Source organism: Panthera leo, chromosome D3 (genome assembly GCF_018350215.1).
Source record: "Panthera leo isolate Ple1 chromosome D3, P.leo_Ple1_pat1.1, whole genome shotgun sequence".
NCBI classification, from domain to species: domain Eukaryota; kingdom Metazoa; phylum Chordata; class Mammalia; order Carnivora; family Felidae; genus Panthera; species Panthera leo.
The window spans coordinates 3,870,578-3,897,712 of NC_056690.1; the positions used below are offsets into that span (position 1 = coordinate 3,870,578).

At 48.0% G+C, this 27,135-nt stretch overlaps 1 protein-coding gene across 1 annotated transcript in view; it reads right to left on the bottom strand.

Moving 5' to 3' along the window:
• Nucleotides 1-26,591, bottom strand: part of LOC122203994 (transmembrane protein 132B-like) — a 29,254-nt gene extending 2,663 nt beyond the window's left edge. The window contains exon 1 of the mRNA XM_042911162.1: nt 26,358-26,591. Within this exon, the coding sequence (XP_042767096.1) occupies nt 26,358-26,591 (234 nt within the window). The remainder of the gene's footprint in view (nt 1-26,357) is intronic.
• Between the last annotated feature and the right edge of the window lie 544 nt (nt 26,592-27,135).

The following is a 27,135-nucleotide window of genomic DNA, read 5'->3' on the forward strand; positions in this document are numbered from 1 at the left end:
CAGAGCTACCCACTTTCTGCTTGATCAGAGCCTTGCCTGCCCTCAGCCCTTGCCAGCTTCCTTTCAGAATCTATCTCTTTGGTCTGATAATGTTTCCCACATTTCCTGTGTGTGTTGTCTCCCCAAGAGCAGTAGGTCAGTAAACCTGACTTTTTCAGACAACAGATTTGCACCTGGTGATCTTAGGACAGACAGATGGTGTTGGGCTAGGACAACTCACTGAAATGCCTATGGCATAGAAGAACATTTTTTAATGTTCAGTTGCAACCCCCTCAGTGAAAAGGAATTATAAATAGATCAACCTAATACATTTTACTTCCTTTGATTTATACAAGGTTAGTCAGTTATTTTCTCCAAAGACCTTGATTTCATTTAGTGATGATGCCCCCCAAATTAAAGAATATTATCTCCCTGCTGGCGTTGGCCCATTACAGCACAGAAAATGTGACATTTTCCTCAAAATGAATAGTTACATTTTGACAATCTTTTTCCTAAAAATATTTAGAGAAATGGCGTCTTGCCTTCTTCCCCCATTTCATTCTTTCTCTTTCTCTTTGGGTAGTTAGATGTTTATCAGACAATAATTGCAGAGCCTTGTGGCATCACTGAGCTTGCTGAGAAAATTCTGTGGAAAAAGGAATCGTCATGGCCTTAAAAAGTCATTTCACCTCATAAAGCATCAATTTGCAACCAGAGTGTTTCAGACCTAGACTAATGTAGTATCAATAAACCAGCGTTTGCAAAATCACGTTTGGGCAAACCCTAAATTGGGGTGTGATACGGAATATTTAAACACTTTGTAAAGATAATGATCCACTGCATAATCTCTTCACAGCCGTCCTATTAAAATAACTAAGAAACATCTTCAATAATAGTCTAAGAAAAGAGAAAGCATAACGTGATGGAACACGTGGCTACCTCTACATGCATGTGACAAACAAAAAGTGTCCCGACTTTGCCAAGTGTCCTGTGGTTGACAGCCGCTAATACCAGGGAAAGAAGGTTGCTTCCATGAAGTGTGTCTTAACTTAGCATCCACTGGGGAAAGGGAGAGATATTTGATCTCAAGAGTTTCTCTAGAACGCTATGGGGGGTTCTTCAAAAACTAAAAATAGAACCATCCTATCAGCCAGCAATTGAACTACTGGGTATTTACCCAAAGGATACAAAAATACAGATTTGAGGGAGTACATGTACCCTGATGGTGATAGCAGCACTATCAACAATAGCCGAACTATAGAGAGAGCCCAATGTCCACTGACGGATGAATGGATAAAGGAGATGCGGTACATATACAAGGGAGTGTTACTCAGCCATCAAAAAGAATGAGATCTTGCTATTTGCAATGACGTGGGTGGAGCTGGAATGTATTATGCCAAGCGAGATAAGTCAGAGAAAGACAAATACCATAAGATTTCACTCGTGTGGAATTTAAGAAACGAAACAGATGAACATATGGGAAGGAGGGGAGAGAAGAGAGGGAAATAAACCACAAGAGACTCTTAAAGACAGAGAACACATTGAAGGTTGATGGAGGGAAGTGGGTGGGGGTTGGGCTAGATGAGTGATGGGTATTAAGGAGGGCGCTTGTTGAGACGAACACAATGTCTTATGTAAGTGATGAGTCACTGAATTCTACTCCTGAAACCAGTGTTGCCCTGCACGCTGACTAACTAGAATTTAAATACAAATCAGAATGAGCATGACCAACATTAGGGATGTTTGAAATAGCCTCAATTTTCCAGAAAGTGTGGGACTGTGGTCATGAAATGTCCATGTCAGGACGTGGCTCTCTCCTGGCCAAACGTGTGTGTCCACAGATTCACCTACAACATCTTCAGCCATCCGGCATCTGGCACAGAACTTTGCCAGAATTGTGGCTTCATGCTCAGAACGCAGGAAACAAAGACATCATCTCGTGCTTCCAGCTTGTTTTCGCTCAAGTGCAGGATCCACCCAGCCGGAGAAACAGTTCCAGAACTTTGCTGCACTGTGGAATCGCCTGGGGGTGATCCTACTGCCCAGTTTCAGCCCACAGCAATGTAGTCAGAGTGTCTTGAGGTTAGAGCCAGGCATCCATATATTTCAAAGAGCCCCTGGCGATTCCAACGGGCAGCAGTTTGGGAAGCAGTAGTTTGAGCTCCAAATGTAACAGAACTAGCCCCTGTTCCACGCTAACTTAGACAAGGCATGTGCGTGCTCTGATCCTCCTTTTCCTCACCTGGGAAATTGGGGGTGCCCACCTCTGCTGTGGTTGTAGCAGGAGGGGGAACAAACCATGCCATGTTGTTTGACCTGAGGCCAGCTTACAATGGAATACGGCTTGGCAATGAGAAAGAATGACATCCTGCCATTTGCAGCAACGTGGATGGAACTGGAGGGTATTATGCTAAGTGAAGTAAGTCAGGCAGAGAAAGACGGATACCATATGTTTGCACTCTTATGTGGATCCTGAGAAACTTACGACCATGGGGGAGGGGAAGGAAAAAAAAAGTTAGGGAGAGAGTCAAACCATAAGAGACTCTTAAAAACTGAGAATAAACTGAGGGTTGATGGGGGGTGGGAGGGAAGGGAGGGCGGGTGATGGGCATTGAGGAGGGCACCTGTTGGGATGAGCCCTGGGTTGTAGGAAAACCGGTTTGACAATAAATTGTATTTTAAAAAATAGAATTTAAGAGATGGTGTTATTAACGTCTCAAGGACAGGTGTGAGTGCGGACCTCACAGAGGTCAGCTTGGGCTCCAGGAGAGGCAGGAGATAGGATGGCTGGGAACCTGTGTGGTTGAAAGGGGCTCGTTATGCATAACAAACACCCATTCTGCATTTATGACTCTCAGCCTAGGACAGAAGATCAACGATTATAACAAAAGATGCTCAAAATCGCTCTCATCGCTTAGAAAATCCCAAGGGTCTTGGGGCTGTGAGCCAGGAACCAAACACAAAGACCGAAACACAGATCTGTTCTAATTCACAATATCACAGGCAGCGTCCAGCATGGCATCGGCTCCCGGGGCAACATTAGAGGCCACCATCACTGCTATGCCTTCGCACATTTACTTGGTTTCCAGCCACGGAGCTACTTCCGGTCGCCCATGGTCTCCCAGAGGGACATCGGCTGCCACCTAGCGTGCACGGCCCTGCATCCTTCTGTCACTAAGAAGGACTCGTCTTCTGTCATTTCAGTCTGCACGGCTGCCAAGCAGGGAGAGAAGCGAAGCGGCCATTAGCAGCCCACACTGTCTTGTCAAATAATAGCATCCACTTAAGTGGCTGTTAGACTTCATGGGACATAAACGCTTTCCTCTCTAATCCACTTCCTGTTTACACATAGAATAGGCACTTCGTCTCCTCATTTCAGCTTCTCTTCTGCCTCGAAAATCAGATACTCAGCCCCAGGCAGTTATCGGCTCCCTCATTATGCCCCCATGCTGGGGGATTCATTGCCTCAGAAACGCTTGATTCCATAAGCTGATAGCTATTTCTGAAGTCAAAACAAAACAACAACAAAAATCACTTATTTACAATGATATTTGGGAAAGTTTTCTTCTTTCTCCCTCCAGGGTGTTTATACTGGCTGTCTCTTGATAGACTCGGCTACACCTGCTACGGAAGAGCTATGATAAAAGCAAATTTATGTCGCTGCTTTTTGTTTTCTTTTGTTTTGTTTTGTTAGCAACCAAGTCCGCTGCTTGAACGTGGGCCCCCGTGTCTCTTGATCAAGTATTTGGGTACAGGCAATGCAGGCCCACAGCTGGTAAGGGGAGCAGCCAGGAAAACGACCTTTGAATCTTACTCACTTATTCCCAACCTCTATATTCGCTGGGGAAGCCAGGCACCCAATTTGTCAGAAATTTAAATTTAAATTTAAATTTAAATTTAAATTTATTGTGGTAAGAACACCTAACGTAGGAGATTTACCCTCCTAACAAATTTTTTTTAATGTAATATCTACATATGCTTTCCAGATCACACAAAACATAATTAAGGAAAAGGTTCAGCCACAGGAGCAAGGTATTTGGGAATTTGGGTTTAACCCCCCCAAATTATAGATAGATAGATAGATAAGTAAATACTCCCCACCAGGGCCATTCTCCCAGGCCATGTAGGTCACCACTCTCCCATGGGGGAGATGTGCCTGTAAACCCCACCCCCCAACAACCTGCAGGGCAGACAGGGACCCCCACCTGCTGATATCAACCGGGCAGATGGAAAGCATTCACCGCAAGTTTCAAGTTTGTCCCTGGCCACCTAAGTTCAGTCCAGGATCTGAGAAAGGATTCACAAGTTGACTTTTAAATGTTCCATTAGTGACCATCGAAAAGGCAAAAGCAAACCCAGCGTAAAACAGAAAACTTCTCTCATCCTGAAAAACAGGGAGTGTCGGGTCATGATTTTTCCCCAGAAGTTCTGCCCCACCCACCACCCTGGCAGTTTCACTGAGAGAAATTGGTCTCCAGGAAGGTCGTATTTCTGCAGATGTTCTGTCTACAGGCAGCAGTGTCCTTCCTGAGGTCAAGGGCAGCCCCCTCCGGCTAGAGCCTCCTGAACCATCATGAGACCCGCCCCCACCGCCTCAGGTGCAGGGCCCTGGGATGCGCACGCACCCTGCAGGTGGAGGGCAGCCACGCCCCCTTAGAGGAGCGTCTCTGGCTTCTCTCTACTGCCTCCCAGAGGAGGGTCTCTACCTGCCCCTCCCCGGCCCCAGCAACGACAGATATTTACATGCGTGTTCATACGTGTAACGTGTCTGCCCTTTTATGCACATTTTTCTAACCCCACTCATTGCTTTTCTGGTACTTCTCCGGAATCTTTTGGTTTCTAATATCATTTGCCATTACAAGGAGCCGGGCTTCTTAGAGGTATGGATGATTCTAGACGGGGGCAGACAGTGCAGTCGCCCCCCGATCCAAAGTTTCACTCACCTGTGGACAACTGTGGTCGGAAGCAGATGGTCCTCCTTCTGACTTACCCTCATACGGTCAAGGGTAGCCTAACTCCAGGTCTCAGGGCCTGTGCCATTCAGCTCATCACCTGGGCAAAGCACCTCGGGTGGTCACAGGACGGGGGTTGGGCAAAGCACCTGGGGTGGTCACAGGAGGGGTTGTGCTGGTTAGACACTCTGTGTGCGTGTTTAATATACATGTATAGTCACTATATATACAAATACACAATGTAATATATAGTGATATATATTATGTATAGTAATATAGTATATGGCTATACATATATACTATATGTAGTGTAAGACTATACAGATATGCTCTGTAGAGTATAATACTAATAATATATTATTATGTACGTATACATACATATATGTATACACATATGCTGTGTATATTATACTACAATACAGTATAGTGTATTATTAGCATTGTGCTATACAGAGCATATACGTCTAGTAATTATATACAATTTGTATGTATATCATAGTACGATGCATTATATATCCCATTATTAGTATTATACTCTACAGAGTATGTATGTAATTACATATAATTTGTGTCTAATGGCTCACTGTGCATTTCATGCATATTTTATATTTACATAACATATAAATATGTCCCATTTGTTTGCATTATATATTCATTATGTATCTTACTGTTACATAGTATAGGTACAATTTCTGTGCATGCTTTATGGGTTAGTGTATATTTCACGCACATGTTACATTTACAGAACATAAGCGTTTTACATGCATTACACATATTTATGTTGTAGAAAACGGAGCCCTTGGATTGTAGAACTATAATCCAGAGTGCTGTTGCCTTTCCCAGTTGCATAAGGGAGCCGAGGACGGGGCAGCACCGGTAGCCGGCCCGGGGTCGTCGAGCCGGAAGCGGCAGGTCCGGGACTCACACGGCGCCTGCCATCATGCTTCCCACCATCTCACTGTCTTCAAAAAGGGAAGGGAGAGGTTAGTCTGTGTGCTCATCCCTGCCCCTCGCTGAGTTTGCCACCGAATGGATCTGTCTCGACGGCAGGAAGCCTGGCCGTGCATTGTAACTCCCCTCACCAACCTGCTCTCAACCTGACAACATATCAAGGAAGAAAAGCTACAGAATCGGATGGTATGTTTCTCACACGTACACGGAAAATGCATACATCTCTATGCAGACATGCAAAATACATCAATAAAAGCTGTTTTTAATGTTTATTTATTTTGAGAGAAAAAGCCAGAGAGTGCGACAGAGACAGAGAGAGAGAATGCATGAGCTGGGGAGGGGCAGAGAGAGAAGGGGAGGGAGAGAATCTCAAGCAGGCTCCACGCTGTCAGCACACAGCTCGAGGTGGGGCTCGAACCCACGAACCGGGAGATCGTGACTTGAGCTGAAGCCAAGCGTCGGACGCTCAACTGACGAAGCCACCCAGGTGCTCCTTAAAAAAACTTTTAACGGTCATTTTTGATCCAAACCTAAAGGCTGTTTAATATGTCTTCCGTAGTTTTGCAAAAACGGTTAGTCTCCGCCCCTTAAGGAGCACTTGCCTACATTTTTGGGTTTGCCTTATAAGCCAGGAACCCCTGAAATCAGAGAAGGGCTAATAGTCAGGAGCCTATGTGGAGCGCTCTCCGTGCACTGGGCATCGTTCTTAGAACTTAGTATGTCCTGTATGCATTCAATCCTCATAATAACTGTGTAACATGAAGTATCCTGGTTTTTCTATCAGAACGCACCAACTGAAGCTAAGAGGGGCCAGCTGGCCAAGGGGACAGAGCCAGCAAGAGACAGAGTCAGGATTTGAGCTGAGTTTTGATAAGGAATAATTTTTGGAAGATACTTACCTAGAAAGAGCGAGACCTTATTGGACGTGTTTTGGGGAAAAGGTGCCCGGGCGGCTCAGTCAGTGAAGCATCTGACTCTTGATTTTGGCTCAGGTCACGTTCTCATGCTTCGTGAGATTGAGCCTCGCGTCAGGCTCATGACACCTGGACGTAAGACAGGTGTTCCTAACCGATTTGGGTTAATAGCCCAGCACAAATACACAGGACAGGAGCCACGGCCCTTCTCCGTCAAGCAGTGGGGTCCAGCTGGGACACAGGAGAAGGAGCGTGCAAGAACTTCGTGACTGATCCATGGTCTTCCAACTAAACTCCCAAGGAGGGGAGGGGGGCAGGATTGCGGCTTCGTGCAGGGACCTGAACCAGGGGGCTCTGGGCCCATTGTCCCTTCTCCTGCCTGCCTGTGTCCTCAGGTCTGACAGTCACTCTCCTAAGCACTACACACACAGAGTATGTAGCGATTAGTAAACTAATCAGGGTTTTCTGCGGCCAATCAAATTTAAAAATGAGAAAAATTGACTTATTAAGAGAACATGTATGAAATGGATTATATCTGCTGGGCTTTATAAAATGGTGACATTTCGGGGCACCTGGGTGGCTCAGTCGGTTAAGCGTCCGACTTTGGCTCAGGTCATGATCTCACGGTCTATGAGTTTGAGCCCCAAGTTGGGCTCTGTGCTGACGGCTCAGAGCCTGGAGCCTGCCTAGGATTCTGTGTCTCCCTCTCTCTCTGACCCTCCCCCGTTCATGCTCTGTCTCTCTCTGTCTCAAAAATAAATAAACGTTAAAAAAAATTTTTTTTAAATGTGACATTTCTACCTTTGCAAATCTCTCAGCAAATTGCCTGTGATGCACGTCACGTTCTGGTTTAATACGGACTCAATAATGAAATCGTTTTCTTTCTCCTCTGCTTTTTTTGGAGAGGTTTTCTGAGTTGGCAGAAGATATTGTTTTTAATTGTATTTCCCTAAAGCTCCCGGGGGGGCCTGGGGGATGAACACGTTCACTGGCTGTTTTCATCTCAGAACCACAGGAGGGGTTCCCTGTTCACCTTAATTAGAGACACGCACGACATCTGCACAGAAGGACTCCCTGATAACTCTCTCAGCCAAGCTCCATTAGATGGCACAGGACAGTCCTGGACTCTATGCGATGGGCCATCACTATGGCAAAACTAAGACATGTTAGTTTTTTTTCCTCTAGGGAAAAAGCTCTGTCCCCAAACACTGTCTTGTTTTCTAATGTTTATTTATTTATTTTGACAAAGAGAGAGAGCGAAAGAAAACAAGAGAACGTGCATGCACAAGCAGGGGAGGGGCAGAGAGAGAGGGAGAGGGACAATCTCAAGCAGCCTCCGCGCTGTCAGCACAGAGCCCGACTCAGGGCTCAATCCCACGAACTGTGAGATCATGACCTGAGCCCAAATCAAGAGTCAGATGCTTAGCCGACTGAGCCCCCCAGGTGCCCCTGCCCCAAAACACGTTCAGTAAGGTTTTGTTATTTCTAGATAAGTATCTTCCCCAAATTATTCCTTATTAAAACTTCAGAGTGTCCCAGGCCAGACTATGGCTCAGTACAAAGTTTAGCTTACCCTTATTTGTAGGATGCTTTCATTTTAGTGTCTCATCCCTTGGCATTGGGGGATTTTAAAAGCACCACCAATGCTCGTTAGCTTAGCAAAAGATCCAAGCACTTCACATTCATCGAACGGTGCCCCAAAAGGGATTAGGGGGTGCTTATCTGGTGAGAGCCCAGCGTATGGCTGTGCCCGGCTTCTTGAGCCCGCTCTGACTGCGCGCACTGGGCCTGCTGGGGAGACGCGCTGTTAATTAGGCTCCATTGGCACAGATGTTGAAGCTAAGGCTTAGATGTTCGGGGCTTGCACGTAAATGAGTCACACACACACACACACACACACACACACATTCATAAGGTGTTTTGGCAGGATAAACAGGTTTTCAAGGGGAAAAATAAGAGAAAGTTCCACAGAATTTTTCCAACTTCTACGACAGCTACTTAGGTAATGTCTATTAGGAAAAGTGCTTGGAAAGTCAGAGAATCACGCATGGTGAACTTAAGGTACCAATAGCAGAAGAGTTTATTTCTGTGATTCCCAGGAAAAGGACAGAAGTAAACACAAGCAGTGGCCTCTCGACCACCTGTTCCACAAAGAGACATTGGAAGAGGGACTTTGAAAGTCCCAAGCGGACAGGGCCCGGCAGACGCAAGGCGTGGTCCCCACCGCCAAGAGAAGGCTGGACCTCCACACTCACACTCTTCACGGAGTCGTTCTCAAGGGAACTGGAAATTCAGAATCTAGCCCAGCCCCGGCCCTTCGTGGGGAAATTCTGGGTGCACAAGCAATGTTCTCGGCATCACCTTGCGGGACCATTGATGGCACTTGTGTTCTCTCTGCCACGAATAGAGGTTAATGAAACCCTTGCCTACGAGAGACTTTCTCTGAACTGCCCGAGAAAGTCTTGTCCACAAGCACTGAGCTCATCCATGGCAACAAACCTTGATTGGGTAGTGTGGTACATCCACTGTACCTCCAGTCCCGCCTCCCCCACACCGCCAGGGTGAGATGACACCAGATCCTTGCGTGATCCAACGTCTAGATTTACATGAATGAAGCAAAGCAAACTCATCATCCTATTACCCTGTACATCCACAACAGCCTTCAACTGGCAAGAAGGTAATTTACCCATAAATTCTCATAAATAAAGGAGTGGCATGAAATAGTGTTCAGGCTAGGTAAGCAGACACAACACAACACACACAGCACAACACAGCCCTGAGTGGCCCATCGGGTGGGTGTAATGGGCCTGGGGTATTGGGACAAGGCAAACTGGAAGGAGCCTGTTTCACTCGAGGGAGGCGGCCACCACAGCTGGGATGAGTTGCTTTCACGCAGGAATGCTAGCACTGCTCTTTGAGGGCGCCTGATTGCTTTTCAAAAGAAACAGGAAATCCAGGTAGAGAGCGAAATCTATCAAGTTTCAACACTGGCCACTGACGGGAAAACTGTAAAGAAGGATCCTGGCCAAACAAAGCAAGTCTTGGGACTGTATTTGCCTCAAGAATTGGCATTTTACAGCCTTGGGCGTAATGCTTTCATTGACAGTATGCCTCCGATGCCCAGGGAAGGAGGTGGGTTTATTGTTATTTTTTCAGTGTATGAAATCATCTGGAACAAAGGTGTCCCTCGCGGACATTATGCTGCAGTCCTTATTTGATACTGCTCCCGGCTCCCACAGACTGTACCATAAATGGGAAAGGTTTCATCGCATTTGTGAGTGTAGAAGGATCCTCACAGGCGCTGGGGGCTTGTCCTGAGAAGGAGTCTGGACTCTGGGGAGAGGCGTGCAAGGACTGATTAGTGATGTCTTCCTGGGACAGGAGCTAGGGAGCTGTGATACGCATGTCTTGCCTCTCCCATTTTTGCTATAAATTCAAATCCAAATTCGTTAGAAGGTTCCGAAGGCTCTTCAAACCCTAATAACAACAAAGCTTCCAAGGTGCTTCTCGGCAGCAACGATGTCTTTTTTTAATTCTTTTTGATATTTTATTTATTTTTGAGTGTGAGAGGGTGAGCAGGAGAGAGACACAGAGAGAGGGGAACAGAAGATGTGAAGCGGGCTCTGTACTGACAGTGGTGAGCCCAACGCGGGGCTCAAACTCACAAACTGTGAGATCATGACCCAAGCTGATGTCAGACGCTCAACCAGCTGAGCCACCCGGGCTCCCGTGGCTGCCTCGTCTCTTTTGTGTTAGTGCCAAAAATCACACAAGCAGCATTTCAAATAAATAATTTAGTATCCATACTTCTCCATAAATCCAACTCCCTCTTTTGAAGTAACAATCCTGATGTTGCCCACATCGTTATCTGCACCAACTCTCTCCCTTGCGGACAGAAGGGGGATCTGTGGCTTGAGAACCTCTGTAGTTCTCCTCCCATTGAACCTGCTTACACGGCCCATGAGAATTCAGCCGTGCTTTTTACAAATTAAGATGAAATTCACCTATCATTAAATTCACCTTGTAAAGTAGACGAGTGGATGGGTTTTGGTAGATTCACAGTTTGCAATAATCGCTATCTACTTTTAGAGTATTTTTGTCATCCACAAAAGAAACCGCGTACTCCTTAGACATATCGCTTCATTCCTCACTCCCCTCCCCCCCGCCAGCTCCTGGCGACCACCAGTCTACTTTCTGTTTCTATGAATTTTTCTACTCTAGACATTTCATATGAATGGAATCCTGCTCTATGTGTCCTTTGGTGCCTGGATTCTCTCACTCAGCATCATGTTCTCAAGCTCATTCACGTTGTAACATAGATCAGGGCTTCATTCCTTTCTACAGCTGAATAATGGCCTCTTATCTGGATAGACCACATGTGTTTCACCCCCCAGGGGAAAACGGACACTTGGGCTATTTCTCCTTTTTTTGATATTATGAATAAAGTTGCCATGAGCATCCACGTACCAGTTTCTGCCTATGAGGACTTACATTTTCATGTCTCTTCAATATACGCCTACAAGTGGGATTGCTGGGTCACGTGAGAACTCCACGTTTAATGTTTTCAGGATCGGCTAAACTATTTCCCAAAGCAGTGGCCCTATTTACATTCCCACGAGCAATGTCTGAGTATCCCAATTTCGACATCTTCGGCGGCCATGATTTTGAGAGCAAACCCTCCACCCAAAGTACGAGCTGTCACATTCCAGACTTCTCTACCCATCCACAGGAAAATACTTAAGAAGATCTTCTTTCTTTGGATTGCCTGTCAAAAGGAAGAATTCTCCACTGAGGAGTGAATTGCAAGGTCTAAACTGTGACACAGAAGCACCAGTTGAAGTATCTATCAGTTTCTGCTTATAGATTTAGACATTATTTCCTTTCAAACACCCACATACCCACTAAGAATGTTCTTTTTCATGAAACAACTGGAGAAGGCAGTCTTTAAATGGTGCATTGAACATATGACTGGGTATATGCACGATTGAGTAGTGACTGGATACACGAATAATAGGTGGGTGAATGAACAAGCTCCGTGAATATTTACTGAACACCCTGGAGGGACCAGATGCTGTGCTAGACACGGGGGCAGATGCGAACAACAGAGACACGTGAGAACTCACAAAGATCACGTTCTGTTGCGGGAGACAGACAGGATCAAGCAAATACGCCAGTTGGAGGAGAAGGTCAGCTAGAGGCAGACGCTATAAAGGAAGCCAAAGGGGGTCAAGGAGTGTAGGGGTTGGGCAGGACCTTGCAGTCATGGTCATGGTCATGGGATGGAGGGAAGGGAGGTTTTGAGGATATTATAGCTCTTTCTGCTCTGAGTCTAACCCTTCGACTCAGCTGTCACCACTGTTTCTCTCTGGTCTCCTCTCAAGCCCTCCAGTGGATTGTTCCCCTCCTTGCAAGAGAACTTCCGAAATACTCTTCCCTCTCTCCTACCCACCTCCTACACGATTGCCTGAATTTCATTATCTCCAAGGCTCATTTTCAAAAACTCTATCACCCAATGGTCATTGTCCTGAGGCTCCCCTCTGACCAAGGGCTAAACTCCAAACTCCTTTGCTCAACTTCATACTCGTCCTCCTGCACACACCCCAGTGCCTGTCCCGCTATCAGTGCTTCAAGTAAAATGGTATCTCCCTATTTGCCCAAGCACATTGGGCATTAGAAAACAACAACGATTAACAGATGCTTTTTCAGTGCTGAGAATGCCTTATTTCTCATTGTCTTCCTAATCAGATTCAATCTGCTCCCTCCTAACCTCTGTATCTACTTCCAGGCCATTTCAGTCATTTCCCAAATCACTGAAGAGTGTACTGTCACCACCTGTTGAGATAACTTAGTTCTCCGTCTCAGTTTTAGCTGAGCATCTAGTAAAAGCAGACCGGAAACCTGTCAGAGGCAGGACACAAATATGCAATTCATCTTCATATCCTCCACACACAGGACAAGGAATGGCACAGAGTATATGAGTGATGATGGATGGATGGGTGGATGGTTGGATGGATGGATGGATGGATGGATGGACGGGTGGATGGATGGATGGATGGATGGACAGGTGGATGGATGGATGGATGGATGGATGGATGGATGGATGGGTAGATGGCTGGCTGGCTGGATGGATGGATGGAAAAATGGGTGGATGTATGAACAGGTGGATGGCTGGATGGATGCGTGTATGGATGGATGGAAAAATGGATGGATAGATGGATGGATGGATGGGTAGATGAATGGATGGATGGATGGATGGATGGATGGATGGATGGATGGATGGACAGGTCAGTGAATGGATAGTTGGATGGACAGACAGGTGGATGAATGAATGAATGAATGAATGAGTGAATGAACCGATCAGAAAAACTTCCTCCTTTCTCCCTGGCAGGAGGCCTGCCCAACAAGAGAGGATGTGAGCCAACAGAATCCCTCAGCTCCCTCCCAACACAGCTTAGAAGTCACTTACAGTCAGATGTGTTACCAAAGCTGGACCAGAGCCCTTTGCGGGAGCTTTTGGACTGAACTTAGTTGGAAAAGATTCTTTTCCTTCCTGATCATAGAGCTGCACAGATATGAGCTTGAAGCTACTTGTGGCCACAGTCCCAATTGCATGGACAAGCTTGTCAGGAGAAGTAAAATGGGTGTCGAGAAATAAGAGATGCATAGACAGTGTCTGGCAATAGTTTCATCTCCGGCTGCTGATCATCCCTAAAGCCCCAAACTTCTAAACATGGGCTTACGAGGTCCAATATATTCCCCTCCATCCCATCTTTTTTCTGGAGGTAGAATTCAGTGGTTCTCACCCAGGGACAGTTTTACCTCTAGCGTAAAGCTATTCTGGGGGGCATTTTTGGTTGTCACAATTCAGGCAGGTGGTTGCCACTGGCATCTAGTGAGTAAACCCTAGAGACGCGTGTAAACCCCTTACAATGCACAGCACAGACCCTCCTGAGGAAGAAAGAACTATCAGACTTCAACTGTCAGGATTGGGAAACCTTCGATTAGCTCAAACCCAGCACTTTTGACGAGGGTCCCGACAGCACACTCACACCGGGGACTTGCAAAGCCTGTGCCTGAAGCTGACCGCTGCCCTCCAGCCTGCCAGGGGGACCCGCCTGCCCCCATCTGCAAGTCAACCCCCAAAACCCCCCGTCCTACAAAGGGGGCGTTCCCATGTTAAAATAGTTGATTTTCATCTCACACTGTCTTGCCTGGATCGCATATGAAAAGCATTTTCTTTTCCCTCTTAATCCTGCTCCCTTTCCATCAATGAAACAAGGCAATTCTCGAAGTTAAATCAAGTAACAACAGAACTGATTAGCCCTGGCGTTTTCAAACAGCTCTATCGGCATTCCGTGGGTTACGCAGGCTGCAGATGTCGCCTATTGATTGGACCTGAAAGAACCCCTTCTTCCCGGAGAGCAGATGCCTACTTCTCTGCGATGTGTGGTCTCTGTGCTGACAGGTCTCGGCCCCTGCAGTTGCATTGATCGGTCCGGCCACTGATTTTTTAATGAACATGTGGATAATGCAGAATATGAGAGTGCTCATTGATTCAGTCTTGAGGGATGCCTTCTTTGCGCAGAAAGACCCTCTCTAAACGTTTCCCATTGGACCGTATTCTTGTTTTGTTCCGTTTTTGTCTCGTTTTGCTGTACCCCTTATCATGCTACCTTAGGTGAATACCATAAGCCTGGTTCTGTGCAAAAGTATTGGCTTTTCCAAGTGCTTCCCCAGAGGGTCCAAGACTCTGATTGATCTTCCTGTGCTCAGTGGAATCCTTTGGCACCCGCTGCGATGCCCATGTGCTGTCACAATCCACGGGGCCCCTCACAAATACACCACCCCATAAAAAAAATCCCGGAGATTCACCAAGTGTTCCTGAGTTTGTATCCTCCTGGGTGGCAGCTCAGAGCCGACCAAACACAGACTCTGGAGTGGGACGAATAGGGACTCAAGCCTCATTTTACTTGTTTGGTACTCAACTGATGTGGGCACATAAACTTCCCAGAGCCTTAGTTACAGTGAAATGGAGACTCTATCACTTGTATTTGAAAGGACTATAGGATCCATCACTTTAAGTAACTGATGAAAAAGGCTGGAGGAGAGAACCAGGCACTGGAGAATCATTCCCCAAATTAATCGATATGTTTTTTTAAATTTTTTCATGTTTATTTATTATTTAGAGATACAGACAGATAGTGAGTGGAGAAGGGGCAGAGAGAGAGGGAGACACAGAATCCGAAGCAGGCTCCAGGCTCCGAGCTGTCAGTACAGAGCCCAATGCGGGGCTCGAACCCACGAACCGTGAGATCATGACCTGAGCCGAAGTCGGACGCTTAACCGACTGAGCCACCCAGCCGCCCCTATCAATAAATTTTTAAAAAGCAAATAAGGGGCATCTGGGTGGCTCAGTCGATTGAGCGTCCAACTTCAGCTCAGGTCATGATCTTGCGATTTGTGAGTTCGAGCCCCCCATCAGGCTAACAGCTTGGAGCCTGGAGCCTCCTTCGGATTCTGTGTCTCCGTCTCTCTCTGTCACCCACCCACCCCCCCATACTCACTTTCTGTCTCTCAAAAATGAATAGACGTTAAAATTTTTTGACAAAAAGCGAATAAAATAATTCTCCAATCTCTACCTTCCTGGTTGCCGTAAAGAAAGGCCAGTCTGGAGAAACTTGGGAAAACCGGAAAATCGTCTCATACTGGCCATGAAACAAACAAGAAGACACTGTACTGAGTAGGAGATCGGTATTTGGAGGCGATCACGCAGCTGGGCTTGGAAACTTGGCACGACTTGGCCGAGGTAAGGTGCGGTGTGATAACACCAGGACCCGGACCAATGCCAGGTGGCCCGGGCGCTGCACTCTGCAGTATACATGTCTATGCAGCATATCTACCCACGTATAATCACAGTTCTAAAGACTGTCTGAAATGCATCATCAGCAATATGAAATGGGAAGGAATGAGCATTTTATTTCAATGGTGAGGTCAAAATACGAGCACAGGGCCAGGGAAGAAACAGAGAGGCAGGGGAGGGGCAGCGGACAGACAGTGGATGGCAGGCTTTGGGTGTCTACACAGCCTGACTTAAGAGGGAAACGGCAGGTCCAAGGGCAGTAGGGAGTGAGTGCACAGTCCCCTGGGCTCCAGGTAAGCAAGCAGAGCAGAGCAGACGAGGGATCAGGTCCCTCCCGGAACTCGCCAGGAGTGGGAATGTGCCCCATGGCTCTCAGGCCACCTGCCAGGGAGCTGCAGTCATCTGACAGGTCTGTGCATCCCTCAGCCACACTGAGCAGAGGGCCAGGCCACTGCTTTGCTCAGGGTCAGCCGGGGTGGGGGCTTCTCAGGCAAGGGGACGTCAGCTTCTGGCACACAGCTCTGAATGCACCTGGCTCTGTCTTTTGCAGAGGCAGCCATTCCACCATGAAGCCTTTTAATGGCAAGATCAGCTTTGCAAAGTGGAGCCATGGGAACAACAGAGCAGGTGCCTCCGGGAGCCGCTGGCGTCGTCTGTCACGGCTGAGGCCGGGCTGACAGGTGTTACCCAAGTGTCTGCCCGAGCCTCACCTTGCGGGCTTCCCAGTGTCACTTTGTATTAGAACGATGGCCACAAAGGGAGGGCTTGGCAACCTCAGTGTTATGACTAATAGCATCTTATAAAGTTTAGTAAAAGGCCTCCATTAAGGGCTGAACACAGCCAAGCTGCGGTCTCTACCGTCGTCAACGTGCCTGGAAAATGCCCTCACACTTAGGGTTTTCAACCTGCAGACACACGGACGCCTGGGGGGCTCAGTCGGTTGAGCGTCCAACTTCGGCTCAGGTCACGATCTCGCGGTTCATGAGTTTGAGCCCCGCATCGGGCTCTGTGCCGACGGCTCAGAGCCTGGAACCTGCTTCGGATTCTGTGTCTTCCGCTCTCTGCCCCTCCCTCACTGGCCTTCTGTCTCTCTCTCTCAAAAATAAATAAACACTAAAAAAATTGTTCTAACTTGCAGAGACACAACCCACAAGCCCACTGAGTTATTCCCAGGAGCGGCAGTGATAGTAATAATAAGCGTGTATTTGTTTCACGAAGGGCATTTTGCAAATTGTCAATGATGGGAAATGCCTTACTCACTGCTGTTGCCTGTTTGGCCTGGAGAAGTACCTGGAAACGTCGATGTTTGCCGATTGACTAATGAATAACAGTATTGTATCATATGCGCATACGGGGCTGGGGAGGCGGCCTGAACTCATCTTTCCTGTTAAGAGGAAGAAACTGAGGTTCTTGGAGTTGAACCGACTCGCTGAGCCTCACAGTCAGTAGTCAGGAGACGAACCTTGGTTTTCTGCAGCAGGGGGAAAATATAGTGGTGGTTACGAGCACGGACGGCAGAACAGCACAGGCCTGGGTACACATCCAGGCCCCTACTTATGACTTGTGAAGTCTTGGGCGTTACTTACCTTTGCTGTCTCAGTTTCCCCCTCTGTAAAGTGGGGATAGTGACATACCCTCCCTCAGAACTAGAGAGGCTTACGTGAACCAGACACAGGAGTTCCTTAGAATAGCGAGTCTGTAATCAGCATCACATCGAGATCAGGCGCTGTCATAGCTTGAATGCTCTCTCTCCTGTGCTTCGCGGCATTTTTAAGAGGCCAGGCAAGTCGGAGTGGAACTCTGTTATTACTGCTGATGGCCTGGTAGTCGTTCCTGCTTCTCTGAGAGGCAGAGCTCTGATTTTCCCTGGAGAGACCTCACTTCCTCATGCTCTGTCTGTTACGACTGCATAGAGCCAGATCCAGGAGTGGCCGGTGACCCAGACGTGACAGTCATCACGTTCCTGTCCCCTGAGCAAAGCAGCCAGGCCGGAAACGAGATGGGGCGTGAACTGCTCCCGTCAAGTCAATCCCAGGGCTTTTGCTGAAATTCAGGAAAATGAAATTCCCTTCCTGCTGGGCATGAGCAGAAAAGGGGGAGAGAGAAAGAGAGAGAGAGAGAGAGAGAGAGAGAGAGAGAGAGAGAATCCCATGCAGGCTTCATGCTGTGAGCATGGAGTCAGACATTGGGCTCGATCTCATGACCCTGGGGTTATGGCCTGAGCTACAATCAAGAGTCTGACGCTCCACCAGCTGAGCCACCCACCCGTGTGCCACAGAAATGAAGGTGTTCATTTCTCTCACTGAGCTCAAAATGAATGCATCTCCCAAAGGAACAAGGCAGTAAGAGCCAGGCTTAAGCAGCGTCTGAGACCTGCAGCCCACGAAGGGCCCCAAAGCTCTGAGAGCCCCGTGTTCCTGAGGACACAGGTGGCTGCAGGTAGCTGGAGACAGGCCAGGGAGGCTTCGCCCCGGGAGGAGGGAGAAGTTCCGGTGACATTCTGGGCCAGCAGAGAAGCTGGGGAACTTGCCACATTAAAGGATTTAAGAATGTTCGTTCTTAATGGAGGTTGCCAAAACCGTAGTGGGGGGAAAAAAAACCTGTCTAATTAATATTGAAATCATAATCTACACAGCGGGAGCCGAAGGTTAAGAACAAGGTGTTATCTCCAGTCCAGAAACCAGGAAATAGATGCCATATCTCCAACCAGAAAGGGATGGCTGATGGCAACATTACTGAGAGAAGGGAAAACAAAGCCAGGCAAGAACTCTGAACTGCCTGACGGTTTATATTTAAATTTTCGGCTCCTGGGGTTAGCCAATGGGATGGAGATGATGCCCAATAACTTGCAGGAAGTGTTGGCCACCATGGCCAAGGAAGAAGCATCCGTCTTACGTCTCAAATCCCAGCTAAGAACCACGTACTTAACTTTCTGCGTTTCCATAGCCAAGGCTAAGCCCAGGGCTGATGTCCTATGGTTGCCATTACGGAATGAAATTCTCCATATGTGTGCACCTGCTGGTGTGCATATCAACATGCTCATTGCACGACCTAGTGTGAGCTCCTAGGTGTGATAATAATTCTATTATTGTTAGTGGTAGTAGTAATATTGATGAGGGAGCATAAGGCAAGCTGAGGACAAAGCACCCGCGAACAACACCCGCCCCAGGTGGGACACGTGTGTGACATTCCTCGGGCACTCCTGGCTGCCCAAGAACACAGGAAAGAGGAAAACAAATGGTTAGCTGATAGAAGTCACAGTCCTGTAGGACATGAATCTCCATCGGTTCATAAACGTCTTAGTAAATTACAAGAAAAAGGCAATCTCATCTCCAGAAACGTATGGACTCAGTTTCCGGGAGCCCCAACATCACCCTCCCCTCCACGGTGATGTGGGAACAAAGACAAGAAGGAAAAGGCAGGTAAAAATTAAATTTCTTTATCACCTGCAGCCCATTGACAAATAGTTGAGGCAAATACAGAGTTAACATTTCCCCAGGAATCCCCTCCTGATGTAAAGTTAATCTCACTAGAGGGAAAACAACCTTAGCTTGACAATAGCTAGGTCTCCTGTCTCAGGTATCCTCTTTAGCATATCAAAGTTCTTCTGGGGGCTTCCCTTTTGACTTTACCTCCTCCAACTCCACAGTACATAACCAGTCAAGACCCCAGTGCCGCTCTTTCTGCCCATGGGTTCTGCACCCGTGCTTTAATAAAACCACCTTTTTGTACCAAAGATGTCTCAAAATATCTTTCTTGGCCGTCAGCTCTGGATCACCACCACTCCAAAACCCCATCCGTATAGACCCCAACAATGCAGAGGTAAATTAGACATGGTTCCTGCCCTCAAGAAGCTGGAATCTCAGGGTAGGACCAACCTGTCCCATGCATATCCTCATAAAACCAGTCCAGGAAGCCAACAGGCTGATCCCTGTGCAAGGCAGGGTAGCCGTGGAGTGAGAGAGGCCAGGAGGAAAAGCCTAGGCAGAGGAGGGGCCCTGAGCCAGCTGGGGACCTAAGTGTGGTCCAGCGTCCCCACGTAGAGGGCCTCTCTCAGGAATGAAAAGTTCTAGAAAAAGTCAGGTTCAACCAGAGAGACCCTTGACCCAACTTTGTATAGTGGCATCATGATGTTTTCAGTTGTATAAGCCAGGACACTTCCTCTTAAGGAGAACATGCTTGAGCCGGTGTGATGTTTCCACTACAGAAAACCAAACAACCATAATTAACCTAAGAGCTTATGGTAGACGTGCCGGTCGCCATTGTGTATCACCTGGGTGCAGGTGCCTCCAGCCAGAATCTTCCATAAGGTCCTCACCTCTGTTACTAAGGCTCAAGCATGCCCCTCTACGGGTCTGCATTCAGCAAGCGGATCAGTGATCTCTTTATCACTTCCTCTAAATTCACCCAATGTTGAACCATCTAAAGAGACCTTGGGAGGTGAGCTCATTTGGACTTATTCCACATTAACCCAGAAACCGCAGGCTTCTGGCCATCTCCAGAGATGACATCACTGTCTACTTAGTGACCAATTTCCTTTGCATTTCTGAGCAAACAGCAGTTCAGATTTTTCTCTGACAGCACATCTATCAGGAAACATACCCATTGTAAACTAAGTGTGAAAAGAAGATGCTTCCCTGGGGCAGGAAAGCCTTTAAAATGTTAATGCAACTTTTTGGGAGTCTTTGGCACCTCATTCGTGCTCAGTCCAGTGGATATTGGGAACCTGAAAACTTTATTATTGCGGAGTAAGTTGGTAGGTGCCACCTTCCAGAGCGGCAATAGCGTTTTTAGCTATTTCTGTCCAAGAATGAAAAAGCAATCCAGCCCCTTGCTGATGATGTGGGACTGGCTTCTGGTGTTCTGGAAGCCAAGGTTCACTGGCAAACAATACAGTTACCAGTAACGGAAAAACAGCAGCCCAGCCCTCAGTCAGAAAGGTAGATTCTCAAAGGTTGCACTATAATCGCACCCTGGAAATCACATTCGTCTTCCTTCCGGAAAAGACCTTCAAAGAAACTGGAAAGAAAAAGGAAAAGCAAAACAAGAAATGATATGAGGTTTAGAGGTGATGTGGTTAAATACAGAAGTGTTTTTGAAAACTCAAAAAAGCTCGCTCCAACTAACAGATCCCTTTGATGGAGGATTAGCAGGAACCGTACTTTGGCTACTAGTTCCTGAGGACGGCCTCTGTCGACACATCCACGTTGAAAATTCAGTAATGCGCGGTGTGGGGAGGGGCAGCTCTGGGGTCTGCAAGCACCCGGGAGCACCTGCCCACTGGGCGACCCGGGGTGAGTTTCCTAACGTCTCTGCACCTCTGATCACACATCCATAACATCGTGTGGTAAATAGTCTTACCTGCCTCAGAAACATGGGTGAGTTAAATGAGTCAGCAGTGCCTAGCACATCGTGAGAGTGCGAGTGAGTGAGAGGGAGTGAGAGCTCCAAAAAGGGTTAACTAGTTCTTTCCCTCAGGCTGGTTATCACCTTCCACGGACAGGACACATATCCGTATCCCAGCTGGTTGCCCACCAAGCCCCCTGCCCATTGCTGTGCTCAGAGCAGACCATCATCCCTGTTGGAACAAAAGCATCCCATGAAACAAAACCCCACTTGGGCCAAGGTTGCAAGCCCAAGTCAGATCACTTCGACAAAGATGGTCCAGATACCAGTCCTCTTGGAAGATGTCCAACAGCAGGGTCTTCCCCAGGGACGTTCTAGCAAAGACTAAACGACCACAGAGAGAGCTCACTGCATCTTGGGAAAGAGCTCTGGAATGAACTGCATCTCCCCAAATTCACATGCCGAAGCCCTAACCCCAGTGTGACTGTGTTTGGAGAGACGGCCTCTGGGTGGGGGTCATGAGGATCCAGTGAGGTGATTAGGGTGCAATGCAGTAGAAGCGGTGTCCTTAGAAGAAGAGGGACAGACACCAGGGACCTCCTCCTCTGTGCATGTGCACAGATAAAGGGCCATGTGAGGACACAGCCAGGAGGCAGCTATCTGAAAGCCAGCAAGAGTGGCCTCACAAGACACCAGCCCTGAGAGCACCTTGCTTTCAAACCTTACTGATAAAATGAATTTCTACTGTTTAAGTCACCCAGCCCATGGTATTTTGTGAGGACAGCTCTAGCTGACAGATTTCCCTAATACCGTCCGTCCTACATACACATTAGTACTTCTGTGTGTGATAAACATTGGTGAATGAGATAGAGTTCTTATCCTATGGAGCTTTGAATCAAGCGGAGGTAAAACATTACGGACATCCCTACACACAAGCTCAATTCCTAAAGGGACATGCAAATTTACTCCCAGATTGGCAAAAACAAAAGCAAACTCGGAGTCTAATTCCATGGGTCTTAGACTGGATATTTTGGACAGAGAGAATGCTTACTTTGCCAATGAATCATTTAGGCACATTCTGTATTTCCAGAAAGACACAGTTCTTTCTTGGCATCCTGGTCCTGCTCATTCAATCTTTTCATAGTCCACTCCTGATAGATGCCAGGGCATGGGGTTAGAAAGAACAGGTGTGAAGGAACACGGCACATGCAATTGTGGTGCTCAACTTGACCTTCTCAACCATCTATATGGTAAGCACTATTTTTCTTCTCTTCTACAGACAGATGATGTGTTTTTCTTTGATAAAAATTTGGAACTAACAACTACTGGGCAAGAGAACAGAAAGTTTGGAGTGCAAATTTGAAAACATGGTAATTGAGCTAAGGAAGGTATAGCATTGGCATGTTATACATATATGGGGATTTTTTTCTCCTTCTAGATAGAATTATAATCATTCATCCATCCATTCATCTATCCGTCCATTCATACATCCATACATTCACTCACCTGTCCATTCACTCACACATCCATTTACTTATCCATCCATCCACCCATCCACTCATTCACTCACTCATTCATCCATTCACTCATCCAAATCATTCATTCGCCCATTCACTCACACATTCATTCACTCACGCATCCATTCACTTATCCATCCATCCACTCATCCATTCATCCACCCATTCATCCAATCATTCATTCATTCTCCCATCCATTCATCCACTCATCCATCCACTCATTCATCCATTCACTCATCCAAATCATTCATTCATCCATTCACTCACCTGTCCATTCACTCACACATCCATTCACTTATCCATCCATCCACTCATCCACTCACTCATTCATCCATTCATGCATTCATCCATTTGTGCACCAAGCGTTACCTGAACGCATACTTTGGTCATTTTTCTATTCTGTACATTAAGATGACCAATAAACAAACAACCAAATGATACAGATTCCCCACTGGGAAGAATCCATTCTCACAAGAAAAAATAAACAAACACAAATAATTAAGATGTCCATTGGGAAAGCCCTGAGCCATTGGGGATAAAAAGACATCGTGGCAGTTCGGACAAAAGTGCAGATGTGGAGAGATGTTCTTGGAAGCAGAGCTGAGGTTTTTGAAGAAAGAAGAATCCCATGAGTGGATGGCAACCTCAGCTGCTGTCCAGCTTTCCGGGTCCACATCCTGACAGCGTGCCCCTTGGGTTTCTGACGTGCCTGCCGCCCCCACCGCTGTAGAGACCAGCTCTGTGCATTGCTTCTCTTAGCAGATGCATGTGCCATGGTTTCTGTTCCTCACCAGCTGGCTGGTCGGGTTAACACAGAGGCTGCTCAGGGGCACAGCCAAGATCAGAAGAGAGACTCTTAGAGTCAACACCCACCGTCCTAGATGGGCTAAATACCGTGCTATTTCCTCAGCCAAATCACCTCCTCCAATAAATGCAGTTACAATATCATCTTATCTAACTAAAAAGGGATCTTTGAGGGTGAACACTGACCTCCTAAAACTTTAGTTAAAACAAATGAGAAAGAATGCACAACAAGAACTAATTGTGTTTTGCACGATGTGAAGTTCGGCCAGTAGAGAAATACCGAAGGAGCCCCAAGGCTCACGAATATTGACCACAAGGCTTGTGGTTTATGATATACCCAATCCGCCTACATCCCGAAAGCTCCAGGAGAGGCCGCAAGCCCTGAGGTCCAACGCCAACCTCTGAAGGTGACTTCATTCCATTTTTCTCCCTTTGCCCTCACGTGCCTCGAGTCATGCTTTATAAAACTTCAAGACAGCTGTAAACTTCCGGCAGAGAAAAACTCAGGTTTTTGCTACCACGTACATCATGATTTTCAATCCCCGTGCTGGGCATCAGATAACTCTGAAGTCTGCCTAGCCTACCACTTAAACTCTATTTTTGTGGCCTCTGATAATAGGCTATCCTGGTGGTATACACTTTCAAAATCCAGCTACCTGTTGGTCCCTGCAGAAAATGAGGAAAGACATTTCAAATAAGATAGCACTTAGAGAAAAATTCAATAAAAATTCAGCTCAGCTCAAAGCACACTTGCTGTGTCGAGGGGGTAATAGCTAATAAGGGGAGACGGGAAAGCTGGAGGAAACTCCCATTATCACCATCCCTGTGGATGGAGAACGTCCATCAGTAGCCAAGACTAACTAGATAATAGCATCCACCTACCTGCCCCCCGGGGTCACTGCGAGGAAGCGACTGGCCACTGGGCTTTATGTATCGTTCACCAAGTTTTCTCGATTAAATGCATCTGTACAGCTTGCAGGCAGAATATAAAACAGGTGAGTTTCTAACCTGTGCACGGAAAGCTTGAAGCTGGGGAGGCAACAATAAAGACAAATTGCCCCTTCCGGCGAGAGTGGGAGCATCTGAACCGAGAAAACTCGAAGGGGCTGGCAATCCAATGAGAGTAAAAGACCAACTTTCATGTCTGCAACATGGTGAATGAGTGGCCACCCCATGTTTGTTAAATAAATGTGAGGCAGTGCTATTCAAACGCTCATTAGGAATTTCTCTCTTCCTGATATCCTTCTGCCTGGGGACAGCTACAGGGACCCCAGAAGCCATTCTGGGAAGCTGGGAAGCATGACCCACCTACCCTGGCCACCACTGATTCGTCCATTGGTGAACTTGCCCCAAACTGGGTCTTGAGGCAACAGCCATGGGTTTGGGGGGGTTAAGTCTCTGTCTTAGCTCTTCTCTTGAGAGGTAGGGGCATAAACCCAGGAGCAGCTGGTGGCCATTTCATGCCACCTACATGAAAAGCAGAGAAAGGAGTCCTGTAGGAAGGGCAACAAGCAAGCACCTTTGTAGAAAGAGGCAGAAATATGAGCTCCAGGGCTGGTTTTAGGTTATCCTTAAGCAAGATGGCGGGGGGAGGCGGAGAGAGTCTCCTGCCCTTGGTGTCGTTGAGGCACCCTGTCACCATAGCAACACACATCAGTGCCCTTTCCACCATGAGTCCATTGTGGGGGTTGCTGGCCTACGGTCTCTACATTTTCCCCATCATCCTAAAGCGTGTAAAGCCTTCCCACCTGCACCCCATTTTCACTTACTGTTCAGAGACAGACACCAGCTCCTACACTCCCAGCCACACATCCTCGGCCTCGCTGCGGGGAAGGGAAGATGAGTGGGTACAAGAGGCTGTCACTAAGGGTCACAGGTGAGGGCTCACCTCCGCTGTGCTGCCAGGTTTTGGGGCGACCCAAGCCAGCAAGAGCCTCTGTCCACTTCCTCGCCTGCAAATCTGGGAGTCATAGTCTATCCTATCGTGGTTCCCAAGGATGGACAGTGATTGGACAATGACTGGAGAAAGGGAAGGAAGGAAGGAAGAGAGAGGATTATTATCTTGCCAAGAGGAGGAAAGGTCAGCCGAACCCTGGAAAGAATGAGTCTCTGAGACAAAGCCCTCCAAAGGTCGAGATGGGGACGGAGAGGACAGAACGACCTGGATGCCTCCCATCGGGGGAAGTACTGGGACACGCACCTTACAAGAAGAGGAGCGGAGGCTCAGAGACCAGTCACTTCCCTGAGGTCACAAGGCGGCTCAGGCGTTGAGCTGGGGCGTGCCAGGCTGCAGCGTCACGTGGGGAAAGCCTGCACTTGTCGCCGTGACTGGGGGTGGGGGGAAGAGGGGGGGACTCTGGTTTTCAATATGTTGGTAGCTGTGCAGAATTGTATCATGTCACGGTGAATAAAAAACACGAAAAACAGAGGGGATTCGGTTCGTGGCTGAGTCTCCCTCTGCGTTTGATAACGAACAACAAGCAAAGCGAAGCCTTGATGTTCTGTTATCACTCGGGGCCCCCCTCCGTCTGCGGCGTCTGAACCGAGAGACAGGTGTCTGTCAGGCATCTGTGGGCGGGCAGGGCGACCAGTGATCTCCCGGTTCTGTGCCAGGGAGGAACAGAATCCTGGTCTGCGTGAGGGGGAGGGACAGGACCGAGAGGCAGGCAGACAGTCAGATAAGGTAAGGAAACTGAGGCGGAAAGACAGGACGTCAGAGAATCCCCACGCGCAAAGAAACCAGAGGCAGAATGGCACAAGCGGGACCCCCGTAGTTCGAAGGACAGCCGGAGGCAGCGAGAGGGGCTGGGAAGTGCAGAGATGGGGCACAGGGGCTTTCAGACAGACGGAGCCACGGAAATGAGGCCAAAGACGGTCGGAAAAAAAAATTAACTTCTGCTCCGATACAGGCGTCACAGCCTAACCCCGAGGACGGGCCAGTGTCCTCCTGACGGCAGAAGAGGGACTCACAGAGGTGATGAAGTTCAAGGTCTTGAGAAGAGGAAGCCGTCCTCATTATGACCCCTGAACACACCTGCCTGTGTCCTCTAAGAGGCAGGGACAGGAGCGTCTGGTGCAGAAGGAAGGGGGACAGGCAGGTGCCCAGCAGTGAGGCGGCCACAAGCCAAGGGACGCCAGGGGCCGCCAGAGGAGGAGGGAGGGGGTCATCCCCGGGGCCTCCTGAGGGCACGCCCCCTGCGGACGCCTTGGTTTCGGCCCCACCCACGCTGATTTTAGACTTTCGACCTCCAGGGTAGTGAGAGGGCATATTTCTGCTGTTTTAAGTCATCCCCGCTGTGGTCAGTTGTTAACAGCAGTCACAAGAAAGGACACGCCATCGGGCAGAGAGAGACCAGCCGGAGAGGGAATGACAGACAGGCAGGAACACGGCAGAGCCTGGCAGGCAAGGTCGAGCGTGCCCAGCTGACACTGTCTCCGTCATGCAGGTGGGTCCGCTCATTCGCACACCCCAGCGCCGGCACTGAATAATCAGTGTTTATCTCTAATTCCTTCCCGGCGCCTGAATCTATTAGCGGTTCAGTCGAGCTCTGCCTAATTACGCCTGTAACCTGCTAACGCAACCGTCTTTGTTGACTGAAGGCGCCTTCTTCCCCGCCGTGGGCCAAATGAAAATTAAATAGGACATCCAGTTGTCACAGAGCTAGCATGCAAATATCGGTCGCTGAATTAACACCCAACCCTGATGAGACAGCAGCTTGTGGAGCAAAGCTCTGGAAGAGAAGCCTGGAACCCCGGCCCGTGGCGGTGGCTTCGCTGAAGAACGAGGGCCCCCTGCCCCATGGCTCCTGTCA